At 41.8% G+C, this 20848-nt stretch overlaps 1 protein-coding gene across 6 annotated transcripts in view; it reads right to left on the bottom strand.

Annotated features, from left to right (window-relative positions):
- Positions 1-20848, bottom strand: part of LOC105490486 (LHFPL tetraspan subfamily member 1) — a 257433-nt gene that overhangs the window by 161402 nt on the left and 75183 nt on the right. For 3 of the 6 annotated variants that reach the window (XM_011756199.3, XM_011756204.3, XM_011756202.2), the window contains exons 2-3: positions 12333-12728; positions 2049-2147 (exon numbers count right to left, since the gene is read on the bottom strand). In XM_011756199.3, coding sequence (XP_011754501.1) covers positions 2049-2147; positions 12333-12728 — 495 coding nt within the window. Of the gene's footprint in view, positions 1-2048; positions 2148-12332; positions 12972-20848 lie in introns of all 6 variants that reach the window. The other 3 variants (XM_071089047.1, XM_011756197.2, XM_071089046.1) reach the window with 2 other exon arrangements.

Here is a 20848-nt window from a genome sequence, read left to right as displayed (position 1 = left end):
GAGAGCACTTTACTCCCACTAGGACAGCTATAACAAAAAAGTGGAAAATAAGTATTGAGGAAGATGTTGAGAAAATTGAAACCATTATACATTGTTGGTGGGAATGTAAAATGATACAGTCATTTTGGAAAGCCTGGCAGTTCCTCAAAAGGCTTAAACATAGAGTTAATATGTGACTCAGCAATTTTGAGATATATACCCAAAAGAAATGAAAATATGTCCACACAAAAATGTGTACACAAATATTTATAGAAACATTATATAATAATAGCCAAAAAGTAGAAACAAGTCAAATATTCATCAAATGATAAATGGATAAATAAAATGTGTTACATTTATACCATGGAATATTATTCAGACATGAAAAGAAATAAAGTACTGACACATGCTACAACATGTATACATCTTGAAAACTTCTCGCTCAGTGAAAAAGCCAGACACAAAAAACCACATATTATATGATTCCATTTACATAAAATATCCAAAATAGGTAAATCCATATTGACAGTGGTTATAGCAGCTGGGAGCAAAGGGAAATAGGCACTGACTGCTAATGGATAAGAGGTTTCTTTTTGGGCTGATAAAAATGTTCTGGGGCAGGGTGCGGTGGCTCATTCCTGTAATCCCAGTAATTTGGGGGGCAAAGGTGGGAGGATCACCTGAGGTCAGCAGTTTGAGCCATGGCAGAAACCCCGCTGCACACCCTGTCTCTACTAAAAATACAAAAATTAGTTGGGCATACTGGCGTGAGCCTGTAATCCCAGCCACTCAAGAGGCTGAGTCAGGAGAATCGCTGGAACCTAGGAGGCAGATGTTGTAGTGACCTGAGATTGGGCCACTGCACTCCAGTCTGGGCGACAGAGTGAGACTCCATCTCAAAAAAAAAAAAAAAAAAAGTTCTGGAATTGGATAGTGGTGATGGCTAGACAACATTGTGACTATACTAAAACCCACTAATTATACCCATTAAATGGGTACATTTTATAGTATGTGAATTATATATCAACAAAACTGTCATTTTCAAAAAGTAGAATCAGTCCCCACAACCAACTAGGAAAAATGTACTCAATCTTTAGCTTTTACCTCAGCTAGCAGGACTAGTAGCTTGCTTCCCTTTCTTCAGCACCTGCCCCAGGTATTTATTCATTCCTTTATGTCAGAAATATTATATTTACCAGTCAGCCTTGCCCTGAGTGAAGAACACCGGATATTAGAGCGTCCACACTAGTTACACTTTCCCTCGTGTTATGTTTGCATAATGAAAAACTTTCTCAAAAATGAATCAAGCAAGACTCAAAAAACAATCTGAGGCAACAGAGAGAAAGGGAAGTATTGGAGCACAAGCTATAAGTGGTTGGATGGCCTTGTTGTTCCCAAATCCTTCTGTACAATTGAGAATACCCAAGGAAACCTAGACATTCCCTCTCCTACTCTCTTTCATCATGATAGGTGGGGGAGTATTTTTGAAATCTTCCAATTAGAATCTAATCTATTACCAACTCACAATAGTGAATCTGAGACATTCTCAATGAAAATTGGCAACCAGAGAATGGTTCAGGGCTACTTCTGTCACCTACTCTAATATTTAACAACTCTTGCCGTTAGAAACAATTTTGAATATTTATATAGGTTCCTCATGCGTCAGGTAAACTAAATAACGTTGTGTTACATCTTCAGTGGAGACTGACAAGCAATACTGTTGATTTACATTTGGAAAATGGTGCCTAGAAGGAAACACTAGTAGGAACTAAGATTTATTCAGAAGATGGCAGATTGTTAGTCTCCAAGCATTTTAAATCCCTCTGAAGATAAGGTTGCCCTAACAGGTCATAGGTCTCTGGGTAAAAGTGCATAAATGGTATGGAGAGATAGTTAAAGAAGGGGAATTTACAGCTAACTCTTGTGAGTTAAGCCACCACTTCCCATAAGCTAACACATTGAGAGAGATTCAGGCAAGTACCACTAACAGAGTCCCCTCCAAGTGGTAAAGCGCTTTGGAAAACAGATTTCCCATGAACCATCACTGCCATCTGCCCAGGCCACCTTACCTAACTGAAATTGATTGGAGACATTCCCACATGTTTGCATTATCTCCGGGCTATTCCATCCTAAAGGGTATAAGGCACAGCCTGAGCTTATCAGCAGCCCTAGAAAGAAAGCATACACACAGGTAGAAAAAAATATAACGTCTTCTGTCACCCCAACATTCCCTTTGGATTAGCTCAGCGCAAATTCTGCCTCCTCAATTGAGCTTAAACTTCCCCCTTTACCCTAAATTTCTATGAGAGTTCCAACTCAACAGGATTTTTTTTTTTGGCCATGCCACAGGTAGTGGGGTGTAATAGGTAACAGAGGGGACAACTCATAAATTTAAAAAATGTTGAAAACTGAGACAACCCAATAAACTTTTTACAGTCAAAATACTTTAGTCAATGACTTACAAGGCCAGGTTGGCTTTTCCAACTTCTTTTGCTTTGGTCTGATACACAGAGAATAACAATGTAAAGGCTGCTACTCTTTTCCAAAATCCAGCTGTTTCTTAACATCAGGTAGGTCCCTATTAGCTGAAAACATGTAATGATTTCTGTAACATGGAGTCAACTGCTGGACTGATGAGCAGGGAACCACACTCCTCCCCTAATAAATCATTCCAGCTTTATACCAAGCAGTCCTTCCTTCTTTGGTTTCCAAATGCCTTCCACCATGAACCCTTACCCTAAATAAAAGGATTAAAGCCCTTTTATTTAGGTCATTTAGTCATTACAGGGAAATTCTGTTGTACCTTAGTGATAATCTTATTCTTCCAACCAGAGATACAAATCTGGATCTGCTTGCCAACACTGCCTTCTAAGGGCAACTGTGTTGCTCACAACTTTTTCTTGCTGCATACGTTTTCACATTTTATATCCTATGGCTTTTACCCTGCCTCTGGTCACAGAGGATTTTATCAAGCATTGGCATCTGACAACTAAAACAAATTCATTGGCTGGTCAGTGATGGGTGACATTGCAGCCTGGCATGAAGAGGTGACCTGGGTTAGATTCTTGTTTCCGGAATTTTTAATTGAGAAACATAAAGATGACTGGTCTGAAGGTAGTGAGTTGTCTCAATTGATTGTTCACAGTCAGTTATAGATTGAACTTATTGTTCTACTCTTTCCCCCTTCTCACTACTGCACTTGACTAGTCTGTTTAAAAATGGAGGGAAAAAAATCATAAAGATGCTGAGCTAGTTAACAGATAATGCAGAAGTTGAAAACACCCCCACAACACCAGAAGGTAGAATAAAGTCTGTGTCAAGCTAAAGCCAAGTTCAATTCAAAGTTATGAGTGGGTATCAATTCTGGATAAGCTGAGCAAACTGACTGGTAGAGGGAGAGAATAGAGGAGAATAGTGACATGAAGCAGACATACCATGAGAAAAACTCCATACTGTCAATGGAACTGCTAGAAAAAAAGAGAAGCCAGGCCTTCCTGATGGCTTTCCAATTCTACTTTCCTTATGTTTTAATAAATTCCTTTTTCACTGAGGAAACTCAAGTGAGTTTCTGCTACTTGCAAGCAAGAGTCTAATTACAATCACACCATACTTGGGTGCCACACTAATGATCATGGGAGGGACACCTGCCATGAATGTGGATGCAGAAAGTAACACATAGCACAGAACTGTCACAAAGCAGTTGCTTGATTAATGGTGAATGAATAGCACATTTACAGGTTCCAGAGCTCTGGGGCTCAACTGGACAGTGAAAAGCAGGCTGCTCCAGGGACTGCCAGCTTCATCTTCACTTCTCTTTTCTCACTGAGGAAGAAGCCATATATACTCTAAGGAACTCATATTGCCTTCAGATGAATCCTTTAGGAAGATCTCAAAGTAGCCTCCAAGCTTGGCTGCGCCATGGCAACTAGCTTTTCTCAGTACTCATTGAGGCCGCAGAAGAAGAGAAGGACCTTAAGAAATAGCAAGAAGGATTTAAATAAGAAAATATGGAGAATTTACTGACAGAGAGAATGGTTTTAGAAACTAAAACAATGACCAATTAAGGTTAGAAATTCTCTTCAGTGGAATGCTTAAAATTAGAACACATTCTTATCTGTCTCGTGGTATCACAGGAAGTGAAACTGGTCACTCAAAGACCTTTCTAGGCCCTGGAATTCATCCAGTGGTAATACAACAACACCCCCTGTTTTTTCCACAGATAAACTGAAATCCTAGGATATGAAGAGGTCGTCCAGAGTATGCACACTGGGTTAAGGACAAAAGTAGAAATGAAACCTAAGCCTTTTCCTGCTGCCAGTATATACCCTTTGAGGGAAAATTTAATAAAGACTGAGTTTTCCCACACAGGCTAGGAAGAAAAGAACACAAGTTTATAAAAGAACACCAGCTCTATTTTCTAACCTTCACATTCAGATCCCTGGGACTGGCACGAACTCTGCCTTCTCAAGCGGAAACTAGAGCTGGCCAAGTGCCTTTCTTGGCACAGTAGAGGGAACCTTCCATCTTCCTCAGACCCCTGCCCCTCAGATCTTACCATACTGAGGAGCTCAGGTCAAGGATTTCCTTCTCCAGGAAGTCTTCCCTCACCATCCCCAACCCCCAGGCTAAATTACATGCTCCTTCTTTCTGTTCCCATAGCACCCAGCGCTTACTCCTGTGACTAAAATAGTCTGTAATATATATTCTTTACAAAAGTTTATCATCTGCCTCCCTCACTAGAGTGTGTATTCCTTGAAGGAGGGAGACATACTTACCTTCAATTCTGTGTCCTTGGCACATGGTAGATAATAAGTACTTGATAAATGCATCTGTTTCAGAGTATGCACAGGCTATATAACAGACAGTTTCCTTTGCCCACATTGTCCAAGTGGAAAGTCCCTTCTGAAGGGACTCCAATGTCACGGCTGGGAAATCATCCCAGACACCTGACACCGTAAAACAAACAAACAAACAAACAAAAAAACAAAACAAAAAAAACACACAAAACTTAGAAAGGAAAAGGCTTTTGGACATAACCTACCCTAATCTCTCCTTGTTACAGATGTGAATGTTGACACACAGAAAGGGAAAATGATTTACCCAAGGTCACATAGCAGTAACTAGCAATGCCTTTTTTCACTGATCAAAGAGATCATCAACCCTTAAAGGCTCTGTCCTTCTAGAGACATGTGTCCAGGGATGATTACCTCTTGGCAACAATATTTCTAGCAGGCACTAGGAATTTTCTAGGCATTAGATGGAGAGTGACAGCACAACATGGTGGCTTAAAACAATGGGTTCTGTAGTCAGAATGCAGAACTAGACCTGAATTCAAATTCCAGCCCTGCCACTTGGAAGCTGTGTGAGTTTAGGCAAGTTACTTAATTTCTCTGTGCTTCATTCACCTCATCTGTAAAATGGGAGTAATAATAATACACTTGTCCCTTGGTATTCACAGGGGATTGGTTCCAGGACCCCTGCAGATACCAAAACCTGCGAATGCTCAAATCCCTTATATAAAATGATGTAGTGTGCATATAACCTAGCACATCTTCTTGTATATTTTAAATCATCTCTAGATTACTTATAATACCTAGTGCAATGTAAATGGTATGTAAATAGTTATATTCTTATTGGATTTTTAAAAATATTTTTGAGTCATGGTTGGTTGAATCTGTGGATGCAGAGCCTGCAAATATGGAGGGCTGACTGTATTTTATGGAGCTGTTCCAAGAATTAATGAGATTAATATACATAAAGTGCCTCATACATAGAAAGTGCTCAAGAAAAATTTATTATTCTTATGCAGCTGACTCTTCCTGTGGCTCCTCTCCCAGTTTCTACCTGTGTTCTCCATGGTAATTTCTTCCTCACCTCTTCAACCCTTTAACCTCATAACAAATAGCTAAAAAGTCCAAACCTGAACAGGGCTTGATTCAAAAGCCGCCTGGTTGGAGTTATCTTGCAATTTTGCAGAGGTACCTGCTGAAAGAACAGGAATCTCTGCAAAGCATTTGTTCAGCTCTAGTGCATGTAGCTCCATGCTCTGCCCAACCCGCCCTCCCACCCCTGCCATCTTCCTCAGCCCTCCATCCTGCCTTTTAGACAGGTGAGCACATTAGGTTGTAAACATACTTCATGAAGATATTTGACTTGTAACTGACAGCTGATTCCATTACATTTTATCATAGCTGGAGAAAGATGCCCCTGGGAACACATTAAAAATAGAAATGGATTCACTGAGTAATTCATTCTCAATTATATTTGTCTCCAGCAGTTCTCATTAATTTGGAGTTGTGAAGATGTGCTTCAGGTAGCAACAGGGAAGTCATTCACAAGTGTCAGTACCTGCCACCTTCTGAAAGAATGGAGGTTCATTAAAAATGTGGATTTTTGAACTTCAGCCCCACGTATTCAATTCAGTAACTGCAGCCCAGGAATATGCATTTTAAAAGCACCCTGTAATGTGGAGGTATCTTGTCCTGGTACCAACACTTAAGAAAAACACCACTAAAAATGTTAAAAGCAGAAGCTCTGGTGGCAGAGAAAACTTGTTTAAATCCCAGCTCTGCCACATATGAGCTGCAGCCCTGGCTCTCACTTCTCTTCTGTGTCATTGCTAACTCCCAGTTTGACTTCCGCTTCAACCACATATGCCCCTTGAAGAAGTCTGTTTCAACTGCATATGCTTAGCTGGGAACTTTTCTAATCTCGCGTGCCTCTAGGAAGGAAAAGAAAGCCTTTAGAGTGTGTTACTGTCTTTACTCCCCTACTACACGTGGGCAGGTGTCCAACAGGCTGCCATTTTGTTTCCCTTCCTCGACTGCTCCCCTCCCTAAGGATACCCTATCAAAAAAATACCAAATGTTCTCCCTGACATAGTTGCCATGGTTTGAATTTACTGAGCTAACCAAGAAGAGGGCTGGAGTTACTTTATTCAGCTTCAGCCCTTGTGGAAACTGGGACACCAATATATACCCTCAAGTGCAAAATCTAATACAGAACTTGGAACCCTCCCTCCAGCCATACCACAGCTGCTCTCAACTTTCCCCTCTTCCCAGCATTACTAGTTACCTATATCCCAGCTGCTATATAATCCTCTCCCAACTACATATTCTCAAATAGGTAGATGCCTAATCTTTGTCTTCTGGCAGGGATAACCTCCTCGTTGGGTATTACCAACCCCCATTGCACACCCCTCCACTATTCACAAGTGTAACTGTTGGGTGGCCATTTGTTAAACTTCCTGCTCTCGTTCTCAATTCTTTTATCTTTGCATAGCTGCCAATCCTGCTTTCCAAACATAATTATTGGGTAGCTTGGAATTACTGCCCTGAGCAGAAGCCTAGTATGGGCTAATTTGTTATTATAACAATTTTGACTCAAACACAAACCAGAGGAAAATTTACAAACCTGACTTTCAACTATATCTCAGCTTTCCCTTCCTAGGGAGTTCCTTCACTTACCTCCCCCATTCATTCTACCCCATATTCCTCTTGGAGTTACAGGATAGTTCATACCTGCTAAAGATGTCAAAAGTAGATCAGGGAAGGCTTCACAGAAGGGCTGCATTGGACCTGGCCTTTGAGAGATAGGTAGATATTTACAGGGAGGGATAGAGGAAAAGGGAATTCCAGAAAGAAGCAACACCCTAAACAAGGCTGAGCAGAGTTTCTCAAATTTTAGTGTGTCCTGGAATCATGATAGTGAATGGTAAGTAACAACTCCCAGACAGTTGTTACCTTTTCAGTGGGGACAAGGGAATGTGATCAGGGTATAAAGGAGGCTTCAGCTATATTGCTAATATTCCATTTCTTACACAGAGTAGTGAGTACATCTGAAATATTTTATAACATATTTTCAAAAACATATGAGCATGAGAGGTTGTATATTATGCACTTTAGCAGGCCCTGGTGCAGTCTGTAGGACTAAGGAATCTGTAATAACAAGCACCCCAGGTAATTCTTAATCCAAGTGGTTCATGGACCACTCTGGAAAACACTGTGATAGCATTTCTTTTCCAACAGAGAAAAGAAAAAAAATTAAGAGCATCAGTGTATGAAGCACAGGATTGAGAGTCAGGAGTCCTGGACCATATTCTCAGCTCTGCTCCAATTTGCTACACAAGTCTTTGCTAGTGGGTTAACTTCCCTGAATACCACTTCCCAAACAGAAAATCACTTTCATAATCCTTTCTCAGCATGGTAAGGATAAATAAAATGATATCTGGTGAAACTTTGAAAGATTTTCCGGAAAAAAAAATGGTTTCCAGAGATGATAATGATTTTTAGAAGCATGGCACTCTTCCTGAAATCAAGTTCTCAGTGATATGCCTCCAACGGCAACTTTTATTCAGTTTGAAGCATATAATGTTAGGATCTTATACGGGGAAAAGCACTGGTGTGTTGAATGCTGTTCTCTTAACAATAAAATATAATGTCCAGGGTAGTGATCTTCCCTTGGGCTGGGGAAAGGGAACACACATACACATCAAAGTCACTGGGGAGATTTCACTAAATGTGCAGCCTTACACCTGTTGTTGTGTATGTCAAAATGGGAAACAAGACCAGAGAGTTGGAAAGCTCACATTTTTTAAGCACCCCAGGTGATTCTGATACACTCCTTGGTCAAGAAAGATTTCTGGCCTCCCATGAGTAACCTGATCCAAGATCTTACATTGTTTTCCTGCCAAGAAGTTCCTTATATTTACTACTCACCTATTTGTTCTTTGTTTAGCTCTCACTGAAGATAGAGGATCTCATAAGCATCTTGCATATGTATACACAGGGGAATGTGAATAATGGCCATGTTCTCAGGGACTGGGAGCCAGCTGTTTGGAAATCTCAGCATCCCCAGTGTTGAAATAATCTCCTGGCCAGGTGTTTCCTTTATTGATTGGAACAGGGCATGGAGGTCCCAGTGGAAGGCTCTCTGGACCCGAGGCTTGTCCAGATGGATCAGCTACAGGTGGAGCAAATGGGCCCCATGGGCCCCATCAGGTCACCTTGCTGAGTATGAGTCAGGCCAGCAGCTCTTTATTTCTTCCTGTCTCTCCCACTTCCCACAACTCATCTCTGTGGGCAGCCGCCAAATGGGGGAAGAAGAGTCAGGTGGGGGAGGGGGTAGTTCTTAATGGATACTCCATCTCTTCAGTGGTTTGGGGTCTGGGAGAGAGAAACCAGACCTGACAGAAATTGACTCCTCCTCCAATGTATTTCAGTTAATGCACTAGCTGCTGAGAAGCGGCCAGGCCTGAAGCAACAAAATCAATTCTCCACAGCTACACAAGTTTGAACTTAATCTCCCAAACTCTTTCCCTACTGTCTTTTATCCATTGGGCCCAAAATGCTGCCCAGCCATGGTTTCCTTCCACTGGCAAAGCCTGTCTCAGAGGGTCAGGCCGAAGATGTCCAAAGATCTTTAGGTCACAGTCATATGCCAAGGGGCTTCTAGTAAGTTCATCCAAGCAACCCTCACCATTCTTTCACATCTGATATAACCTGGACAGCCACCAGTCTCTAGAAAGGAGGCAGGAATGGTTCTTAATTGACTGGTGTTACAGATGGGGAAGCTGTGGATGTCTAGTGATCTGTCTCAATATCAATTCCCTGCCCAGGGATAAACCTGGTAGCACACCCAGGGTCTTGAAGATTTGTAGGACTACTGCCAAATGGCATTTTCTTCTTTTTTTTTTTATTTATTATTATTATACTTTAAGTTGTAGGGTACATGTGCATAACGTGCAGGTTTGTTACATATGTATACTTGTGCCATGTTGGTGTGCTGCACCCATCAACTCATCATTTACATCAGGTATAACTCCCAATGCAATCCCTCCCCCCTCCCCCCTCCCCATGATAGGTCCCTGTGTGTGATGTTCCCCTTCCTGAGTCCAAGTGCTTTAAAGACCCTCATCTACATGTGAACACTGTGACTATGTTCCTATGAGCAAGGCTCTTGTGGATATAGAATGGCAGAATCATGTGAAACTAAAATGATGCTCATGTTTTTATTTCCTCTATATGATACCTGCCACTCAAAGTTCTGTCCCGCCCAAGCTGTGAATATCCAGATCTCCACTACCTTCCCACATCCCCCATCAACAATTTCATTTGAGTTTCTATACCTAGTAGGTGAAATCAAGTGAAATACATCATATGGAGAATTACGAATGCTTTGTGAAAGTCTCAGTTGAGCCCAAAAGAGGAAGCAAGCTGGGGGTATGGGAGCTGCTTTAATGTGTGGAATCGGATGGAGGCTGTTGCTAGGCTTTCTGATTCTTGACAGTCAGCCCCTCCCTCACTCTGCTGGAAACTCTTAGAAATACAAGTGAAACTAAACTGTCACTCTTTTGTCAGAAGAGATGAGAACTCAGGGTGCTAACATCCCTGCATGGAAGCCTGGAAAAAGTGGAAAAGATGTGAACTAATCCAGCTCTCACACATTCAGTTTATCTCAACATATGCTAGATATTGCCTTAGCCATGCATTCATTCTTTCTACAGTTACTGAACATCCGCTTTGTGCCAGTCACGGAACTGGGCTCCAGGGCTATGAATACGAATTGCAAGGATGACCCCTCTGCCCTATCAGCCAAGTGTCACTTCCTGAAATAATGTGTTCATAGCAGTGCTGAGTTAATTATAGCATGTTTAAAAATAAAAGTGAAAGGTAAGCCTAAGACCTATTTGTAATACCCATGGAGCTTCGAAAGCCAGCTAAAATAATTGGCTTAGATCAGCCTTAGCAACTGGTGTAGTATTACAGTTTTCAAAGGGAAGAAACTAACCTAATTATACATTCCAATGTGGCTAAAAACCCATTAGTGGCTAAACAGTGGGAAAAATCAGAAATGAAGGAGGCTAGAATGGTAATTCAGATTTAAAACTTTTAAAGTCTGAGAAAAGAGGAAACCAGAAAGCATCACCTTAATTGGTATTACAAAAAGAGTCTGATGCTTTTCATAATCAGGCCAGGAAACCATGGTAGCCTAGCCCAGGGTTTCCCAAACTTGGAACTATTGACATTTTGGCTGGATACCTCTTTGTGGTTGTGGGGGAGTGTTGTCTTCGTCTTGTGCATTGTAGTTCATCAGCATCCCTCACCTTTACCCACTGGATGTCAGTAGAACCCTCCCCAAGTTGTGACAGTTTAAAATGCCTCCAGACATTACCAAATGTCTTCCAGGGGGAGGGGCATGCAAAAGTAGTCCCCATTGAGAACCACTGTCTTAGCTCATCACTGCCATCTCACTCCAAGGCCACCTGAATGCAGTCATTGGGCAGAAGAAAGAAAGATCAGATCTGGACTATATCACCAGGGGACAAGTTCAAAGGAAGTGAAGCATAGGAAAGGTCATGTCATTTTCCCACTATGGTCACACAGCAACTTGGTGAAAAAAACAGAAGTGAAATCCAAGTTTCCTGGCCCTAGTGACCCACACTGTCATGCTAATGGAGATAATAATGATAATGAATTGGATAATAATTCTAAAACTCTGTAACAACAAACTTCAGCGGTAGATTCTACCAGCACTTTTTTCCAGTGCCTAATCTAGGTTTTGCAAAATAGTCAAATATTCACATATATATTTTCCTGTCTTTCTAAATTTGGTTTTTCTTCTCAGACGTTCAAATTATACAGCTCTCATCGTCTTTCTGAAGTCTCCCATTTTTGTATTTTGTTTTTTTCTAGCCAGTCCACACACTGCCAGTATCTCAGGTTCCCTTCACTAAAGTTAGGGGGAGCCTGAATGAGGGGAATAACAAGTAAGGTGGGTCAAGGTCACAAGAAATCTGGGTAGACTGCTAATAGTTGCCAGACAGGGCTAGCCTTAGATGTGTTCCAAATAAGTAGTCATCTACAGTTTGTCTCATACCTAGCATTTCACTGAGGTGTATTTCTTTGATGAGAACTGTTAGTAATTTGTACCTGTGTGTATGTGTTTATCAGATCACTGTTCTCTGAGATAACTACTAGAGAGCAGGACTACTAGAGATTAAGTTTATATTGGAGCAGTAATACTAGAGTGTATGTTGCTGCCTCTGTAAGGCAGATATATTAATAGATAATGTTTTTAAATGGGCTACCTGCAGGCAGATGAAGGTAACAAAAATAGAGGGTAAACAACAGATATCAACTCTGCCTACTAGCCAAATTTACTGTGAATAAAACTCTGATATTGATCGCACTTTGGGAAGTCCTAGACTAAAATTTTAAACGAGACTTCATTCATAGCCTTAGAGTCGGACAAAGTGAAGGGGATGAGAATGGGTTTCCCCATAAGGCTACACTCCCCACTCCTCCCTGCCCCAAAGCTACCCAACCCACTCAGTTCTAAAAGCACAGTCTTACCTCCAACAAATTGCGCTGCTCCCATGCAACGTCCCATCATTCTGGAGATGAGCTCCTCCATGCAGCAACCCAGGACAGCAGCTAGTGCCACCAGGAGTAGCAGAGCACAGCCGGCACCTGTCACCACCGTGCACATCTGCCAGGCCAGGCTTGGGATGGCATTGAAGCTGGCATAGCGCCCACATTCTTCCACCATGATCAGACTGTGTCCCTCTCCCCGCACAGGGTAGTTGCACCTCCGGAATGTACTGAATGACACTGGCTTCCCCAGCTGGGATCCAAAGAGCCAGTAAGGTAGGAAGTAACTGGTAGAACTGGTCACGGCAGTAACAAGGGACAGGAAGGCCCAGAGGGTTCCCACCATGGTCAGGCTGCTCCTCATGGTCACAGGTTTCTCTGCAGGGATGGGGAGATGAGTTGGATCACAGCACCAAATGCAGTAAGTTACCATGTAGGCTCCACTGGCCTGTTTTTCATCTGGTTGGCCAGTCCTGGGGCTCAATTATGTGCCACTTGTTCATTGCTTCTAGATAAGATTATTCTCTCGAGGACCATTTGGATCCCTGTGGGATTTTGCTTTTCAGTACTTTTCCCACCTTCCCTTCCTTCTGCCTGATTTAGAGTTCTATGGTCTTTAGGCTGCAATGGAGGAACCAGATAACTGAATTAGGGTCTGCTCTGCCAACTCAAATACAGCCGGATCAGACAGCTTTTAACTCTTGACATACATCGTGGAACAAGTGGCAGGAAAGGAGACTAAATGAAAACAAGGCTGCTGTCCCGGCTTCCAGCTGAATGGACTTCCTGGCCTGGTAGCTTGGAAGGAGGCAATATCTGAAGAGGATCAGGAACAAAGTTGTTTTCAGTGAGTGAAGGAGAAGGAAGACAACTTAACAGGACCTGCCCCTACTATAAGGGGTAAGAGGGAAAGAGACCTCGCCATGGAGTTCCAGGTTGTTCCCATTTGACTTTGGTAAGATGTCCAGCAGTGTGTTAGTGTGGGCTTTTCAACTGGGATGCATCAGCCAGGTTAAAATGGATAGAATAAAATAAGGGGTGTCTAGTCTCATACCCTGTGCTTGTCACTGAGAGAGCACTGATCAGTCACTTTTCCCACAATTGAAATGGGAGGCAACTTTCCAACCAGGAGAGGTTAACTCTGGACTGGCTATTAAGAAAAGCTTCCTCGTCCTTTGCTGGATATAATCCAAAAAGCTTCTCAAAATTCTGAAATAGATCAGGATCAGGCACTCCCTACCTTGCAGAAGGAACATATAGCTGTAAGGACCTTTCAAGGTCCTTTTTGGAACAAGTAATCTTGTAATCAAGACGCTGAGAGTCTTTCCAGATCTAATTCCTCAGCTCAGCTCACAAATTGTTTTCACAGACCCCTCTGTCAAAAATCAACAACTTTCCTCCCAACTCCATTAATCTGCCATTGCTTTCTGGCCTGTTTCTCTATTGGGCCGGCTAGAGACCACACTGCAGCTTGATGACAGGACTGTGAATGTCTCCAGCAGGCAGATGGTGGAATATGTTTCAAAAACTTCTCCATGATTCACCACCATTGCTTAAAGTTATATGTGGTGGTGTAGAGGACAGGGAAGGAGGTTGGGGGACCCAAAGCAGGGGAAGTACAGGAACTGGCTGTATGGGGTCATTGCCACATTCCTAATTTTAGACACTGACAGGAACAAGCAGCAGAGGTACTAAGTGTCTCAGGGTCTCAGTAATGAGCCCTTTCACAACCATCGTCAAACAGTGCCTGACACAGAGCAGGCAGTTCAATTCACATTTGTTTAGTGAAAGCCATTTCATAGAATCATTCAATTTCCAGATGGGTAGGGAACTTAATGAATCATTTAATCCAACCTTCTTGTTTTACATATGGGAGAATTTGGCCCAGTAAAGGAGGAAGTGATTTTCTTCAAGTCACAGAGTAAGCAAGCAGCAACATCAGAACCAGAAACTTGATCTGCAGATGCCTAGGCCAGTACTTTTCTACCACGCAATGTTAAACTACCCCCTCTCCATCACTTTACAGATGGGAATATGGAGAGGAAGTGATTTACTCAAGGGTGAAGGGCTAGTGAGGTACACTGGCCAGATCAGAGCCCAGTTATTTGATTCTTAATATAATGCTCTTTTTTTACTCAACCACAATTCCCCTCTTGATACATATGTATTTTGTGCTATGTGTTTTGTGCAGGAAGGGAGCAGAGATCGTAAATTGCAGGTGCTTACTCTGGAATGTTAGGGCTTGGGAAGAAAGTGCCCTGAGCTGGGCCCCTGGGAATTAGGCTTTGTGGCTGAGAATGGGAGGAATGAGAGAAAGATGTGATGAGGGATTGAAAGGCAACAGGGGGAGAAGTGGAACTAGTTTTGAGTAATTGCTGTTAGACAGCAGGTATGGTTGGCCGCAATGAGGTAATGCCTCTGCTTGTTATATTAGAGTTTGTAAGATTACAAAAAGTGCAAGCAGCCCTCCGTTACAGACTCATTTCCTGATGAAGAAGCCCAGGCCAGAGGAGGAGAGGAAACAAGCTGACAAACAGCTATTAGCTGTGTCATCACAATCCCTTCCAAATCCGTTATTGTATGTCCTCTGCCCAACGGTCTTCTTAGGTTAGTAAGAAAGATATTATCCCAAATTTACAAATGAGCAAATTGAGTTTCAGAAAGACAAGTGACCTACCCAAGGGTACACAGTGATTCAACGGCAAGGCCATAATTTCTCACTTCTCTTTTACCTGAAGACTTCCCCTACAGTATTACCCCAAAAGTATTACAATTAAAAGCCTCCATGATTTCCCATATAGAATTAAAAAAAAAAAAAAGTTGAAGAATCAGGAAAGAATTCCAGGGAAGACAGAAGGAAACCCAAATTCTCCAAACATAGTGCAAACACCTTCAGGGCAAGAACATGATTTCTTTCAATCTCAGCACTTGCAGTCAAAACTAACTCCAAATGTCCCTCATGGACATCATCACCTGGAGATCAAAAGTCCCAGTATGAAGCAAAAAGAACAAATCTGGAAGCATCATACTACCTGATTTCAAACTATACTTTAAGGCCAGTCACCAAAAGAGCATGGTACTGGTATAAAAATAGGCACATAGACCAATGGAACAGAATAGAGAACCCAGAAAAACCCAAATACAGCCAAACGGTCATTGAGAAAGCAAACAAAAACAAAAAGTGGGGAAAGGACACCCTTTTCAACAAATGGCGCTGGAATAATTTGGCTAGCCACATGTAGGAGAATGAAACTGAATCCTCATCTCTCACCTTATACAAAAATGAACTGAAGATGGATTAAGGACTTAAACCCAAGACCTGAAACTATAAAGATTCTAGAAGATAACATTGAAAAAACCCTTCTAGACATTGGCTTAGGCAAGGATTTCATGACCAAGAACCCAAAAGCAAAGGCAATAAAAACAAAGATAAACAGCCGGGACCTAATTAAACTAAAAAGCTTTTGCATGGCAAAAGGAATGGTCAGCAGAGTAAGCAGACAATCCAGAGTGAGAGAAAATCTTCACAATCTATACATCTGACAAAGGACTAATATCCAGAATCTACAATGAACTCAAACAAATCAGTAAGAAAAAGAAAACAAACAATCCCATCAGAAAGTTGTCTAGAGACATGAATAGCAATTCTTAAAAAAGGATATACAAATGGACAACAGACATATGAAAAAAAAATGCTCATCACCACTAATGATCAGGGAAATGCAAATCAAAACCACAATGCAATGCCACCTTATCCTGCAAGAATGGCCATAATCAAAAAATCAAAAAACAGTAAATGTTGGCATGGATGTGGTGAACAGGGAACACTTCTACACCGATGGTGGGTGTACACTAGTACACTGTGGAAAACAGTGTGGAGATTCCCTAAAGAACTAAAAGTAGAACTACTATTTGATCCAGCAATCTCACTACTGGGTATCTACCTAGAGGAAAAGAAGTCATTATTGCAGCGACCTGGATGAGATTGGAGACTATTATTCTAAGTGATGTAACTCAGGAATGAAAAACTAAACATCATATTTCTCACTGGTATGTGGGAGCTAAGCTATGAGGATGCAAAGGCATAAGAATGACACAATGGACTTTGGGGAGTTGGGCGGAAGGTGAGAGATAAAAGACTACAAATATGGTGCAGTGTTTACTGCTTGGGTGATGGGTACACCAAAATGTCACAAATCACCACTAAAGAACTTACTCATGTAACCAAATATCACCTGTACCCCAATAACTTATGGAAAAATAAAATTTTTTCAAAAGTCCCAATGTAACAACCAGTAGGAGGGGCAGAGAACTTAAGGCAGAGGATCGGACTATCTCTGTGTAGTACCGAGACTACAGTAGAAATGAGGGGAGGGGTTGTAATATATGGTTGTCCTCACCTGTGACAAATGAAGCTGTTAAATTAAACTACAATACTATCAACTACTGTTACCATGATTTCAGTTTAAAAGTAACACTTTTGAAGCCAAGACATGGGAAGGCAAATTCTCAAAATTCAATTTAAATTAAATATGTTTAGCTTTAGAAAAACTCATTATCCTTCAGAATTTAGATGAAGTACTTTCAACTTTACGGAAAATTCATAGCCTTTATTTCATTTATGACTAAGGTGACCAACCATGTCAGTTTCCCTGGGACTCAGAGGTTTCCTGGGATGTAGAATTTGCAGTGATAAAACCAGGAAAGTCCCAAACAACCTTGGATGAAATGGTCACCCTATTTAGGACTAGAGATGTTATGGGCTAGCACGATCCATGGACAGCAGTTTAAGAATCACTGCCACAGATAATTCTTTAATATTCTCTTTTCAGGACTCAAACAATATAAAGTTAAAAGTGACCGTGGAATTAAACATTGAAGATATGAAGTTTATATACTTTAAATGTAAACCTTTCTAAATCATAGACTTCACTTGAATGGAGTCAAGGTAGAGATCTCAGAGACCCAATTGCTTAATAGTTTCTGAACACAATATGAGTCTCAGCCCAACTTCTCTTGTGGCTGGATAGAGAAGCCGCAGGGCACATGTAGTCTGTTCACACACACTGCTTTATGTTCACATGTGGTGGACAGTGAAGTGTATTCTAGAAAATGCTTTTAGTTATGCCACCTGCAATGGAGTAATCTCCTTCATGACAACCCTCCCAAGCAATCCAAGTTCATTCCCAGAAACCGGCTAAGTCACTTTATATTTACATAACTAGAAATCACAAACAATGCTACATTTTATTCTATCTTAATTCCTGTTGTATACTTCATGTATGTAACAGCTTTGTTTCCCTGTCCTAGAATTTCCAGCCAAATAGCCACACTGGGTTTCAGGAACCAAGAACTCACCCTGATGCTCCTGCTGAGTGGTCGAGTTACCAGGCATTGATAGGACTGCAGCTGAACCTCTCTCTCTAGGTGTCACATTATCCCTCATTCCTCGGGTTTTTTAATCTGCTAGATGGGTCACAAGCCTGTTTCCGAGATTGGTTGTATGAGATGCAGTGAATGCTGCCAGAAAGTTGTAATAAATAGGATAAAAGCATGAGTTCTGTTCTGAATTTGCTATCCTTACTAAAGCCTAATGTTTGCTCAACTTTAGAGATAATGCTAGCCATTCTAGCACAGCCTCGTGGGTAGAAGTCACCTCAACCTATATGATGCGGGAAACCCACCTAAACCACACATGGCAAATGGTTATCTCTACTACTTTTAAAGAACTCTAGGAGGCCGGGCGCGGTGGCTCACGCCTGTAATCCCAGCACTTTGGGAGGCCGAGGCGGGCGGATCACAAGGTCAGGAGATCGAGACCACGGTGAAACCCCGTCTCTACTAAAAATACAAAAAATTAGCCGGGCGTGGTTGTGGGTGCCTGTAGTCCCAGCTACTCAGGAGGCTGAGGCAGGAGAATGGCGTGAACCCGGGAGGCGGAGCTTGCAGTGAGCCGAGATCGCGCCACTGCACTCCAGCCTGGGCGACAGAGCCAGACTCCATCTCAAAAAAAAAAAAAAAAAAAAAAAAAAAAAAGAACTCTAGGAAAGGGGAATCTATAATATCTCTGAGTAGCTTAACAACTCTCACTGTCAATAAGTGATTTGTCACATGCCTTTATAAACTTTGCTTGTTGCAACCTAAGGCCAGATCCTTTTGTTGGGTCCTCAGAAGGAATGGAGAACAGCTAGCCACCATCTTCCAGATGAGAGCCCTTCATCAACTTGATTGCTAGCAGGAGATGAGATCTTTAGCCTTTTTCGCCATAATGAGCATTCTCCCTCTCCCTGTGGTGTCCAATTGCCAAGCCTTTAATAATTCGTTCTCACTCTTTTTTTCACTCTCTTGTATACCTGCTCATGTATGGGCACTTACAATGAAGTATCAGTGAGAGTGAAACGTTGCTTTGATATTTCTCTTGGTGGAGAAAAACAAAGCTACTCCTTCCTCTATCACCTCCTCCCCAGTACCCACAGAAAAAGACACAAATCCTTTTGTTCCCAGTTGAGCTTGTTGTGCAACTTCTGAGTTAAGGAAAGCACTGCCTTTCCCAGGGTAAGAGGGTACAGGCAAAACAGTAAGCAAATTAAAGACTAGAACATGAAGTGGTAAGAAAGGGAGTCAGTGACTTAACAGCTGCTGAGAGAAACATGCTTGCAAGACTGCTGGTTTAGGACTGGTCTGTGAAGAGAAGCTTTCTTGGCACTGGTGTTGGCAAAGGAATGTGAACAGGCCTTTCTCCTCACGCCCCCAGACAGTGTGCATTGTCTTCCTGCCAATCCTGTTACAAATACATCCTACCCAGAGTTGAGACTTCCCTAGGAAATGAACGAGATATGCAGGCATATGTTTCCAGTGGGTAAATAGAGTCCTGCTCCACAGAAACGTGTTGGACTGATGTGACTCCTTATATCAAGTTGGGTATATGAGCAGCCTGACCATGCTAGATCTGTCTGTTTCAGACAAAGCTTTAAAAAAAAAAATACTGCTACTCCCCCAACATTTCTCTCCTCATGTTCTGCTACCTATCTCCCTCAGGGGTTTCTTCTCCCCTGGCTACCTCCATTATGAGAAGTGCTCTGAGTTCTCCTGTGCCTGAAATCATCTCACGATGTACTCACTCAAAGGGCTTTATTTTCCATTTCTACCTTGGTGACTCTAAGAAGATCTCTCTTTTGACTTATGTCTTTTATTTCAAATTCCTCAGATTTCATGTTTGCTGAACCTCTTTCTGGGCCTTCTTCTTCCTTCCCTCCTCTTTTAGTTTGGGGTAGAAAGACTAGTAAAACTGTGTTGGGTGAGTTTATGTGTTTATTTGCATCTCTCCATCCACAGGTGGGAATGCTCACAAGCTGGTAAGTCATTAAAAGGCAGGAAGCCAGAGACTAAGTGGAGAGAAAGGACTAACTGAGCAATTGATAACTTTGAAATGATCAACTCTAAATAAATATATTTGACGATGCAGAGACAAAGTGAGCTCAGAAAAAGAAACTCTACATCAGGTCCTGGGCTATTTCCTTTCTCCAGAGTTTGAGACTGAAAAGGTAGGAACTAGAATAACCTCCCCAAATTTCATATCAGCTTCTCTCTTCTTCCCTCTCCCCAAGATGCTGCTCCTTGAGCTCCCCATCTGTCCTATGATTTTAAAAGTGAGGTGCCAATAACAGAGCTTCATCTCAGTTCTTATTCTGGCTAGACAGGTGCCATCATCTTCAGTGATAAGCTGGTTAGCTACGAGTTCTGTCTCACACTCTCAGCTAGTTAGAAACTACCCCTATCAAGATCCCTGGCAAGACACTGTTAAGTTCTAAACTCCAGCCATGTTATTGTTGCCCATTAGTCTCTCTACCCCATTGTATAAGCTGGAAATAAAATGTCACCACAGCTGACCACTTCCATTGAGTGAATCTGGCCTATATGGGAAGAAGATGGGCTGATTGCTTTTCCAATCACTTCAGAGAAGTTGAGAGGCAGCATGGTATATCAAGAATGTTTCTCAACAGAATCACTTTCAATGCTTGTTTAGAATCACTTTCAATGCTTGTTCAAAATGCAGACTATGTCACCCCCTCCTAGATCCACTGAATTCGAATTTATGGGAATTCATACTGTTAAAAATCCCCAATTGATTCTAATGGGAACTAATGATTGAGGAATACTGTTTTAGTGGAAGAGTCACAATTTTGAAATCAGATCAGAGACAGAGTCCTGAAGTCTGCCCCTTACAGGCTATGTGCCCATGAAAAGATCACTTAAAATCTGTGAGTTTTGGTTTCATTTATAAAATGGAAATGATTAAGCATAAAATTCAAGTGAAACAACATCTGCACTATACCTAACACCACAGTAGGTATCAATTCTCTCCCTTTCTACCAGAAAAGAGACCCTATTCTCTCATAAGTAATGGAAAAGATTTGAAGCCATCTAAGAATTAGAACGTCTCTCCTTTCCCCTCTCTCTGCCCACAACCACTCCCTGGGTGATTTTTCCTCACCCCT

This window comes from Macaca nemestrina, chromosome X, assembly GCF_043159975.1.
Source record: "Macaca nemestrina isolate mMacNem1 chromosome X, mMacNem.hap1, whole genome shotgun sequence".
Taxonomy (NCBI): Eukaryota; Metazoa; Chordata; class Mammalia; order Primates; family Cercopithecidae; genus Macaca; species Macaca nemestrina.
The sequence above is the reverse complement of the archived record's forward strand: the minus strand, read 5'-3'. Positions and strand labels throughout refer to the sequence as shown.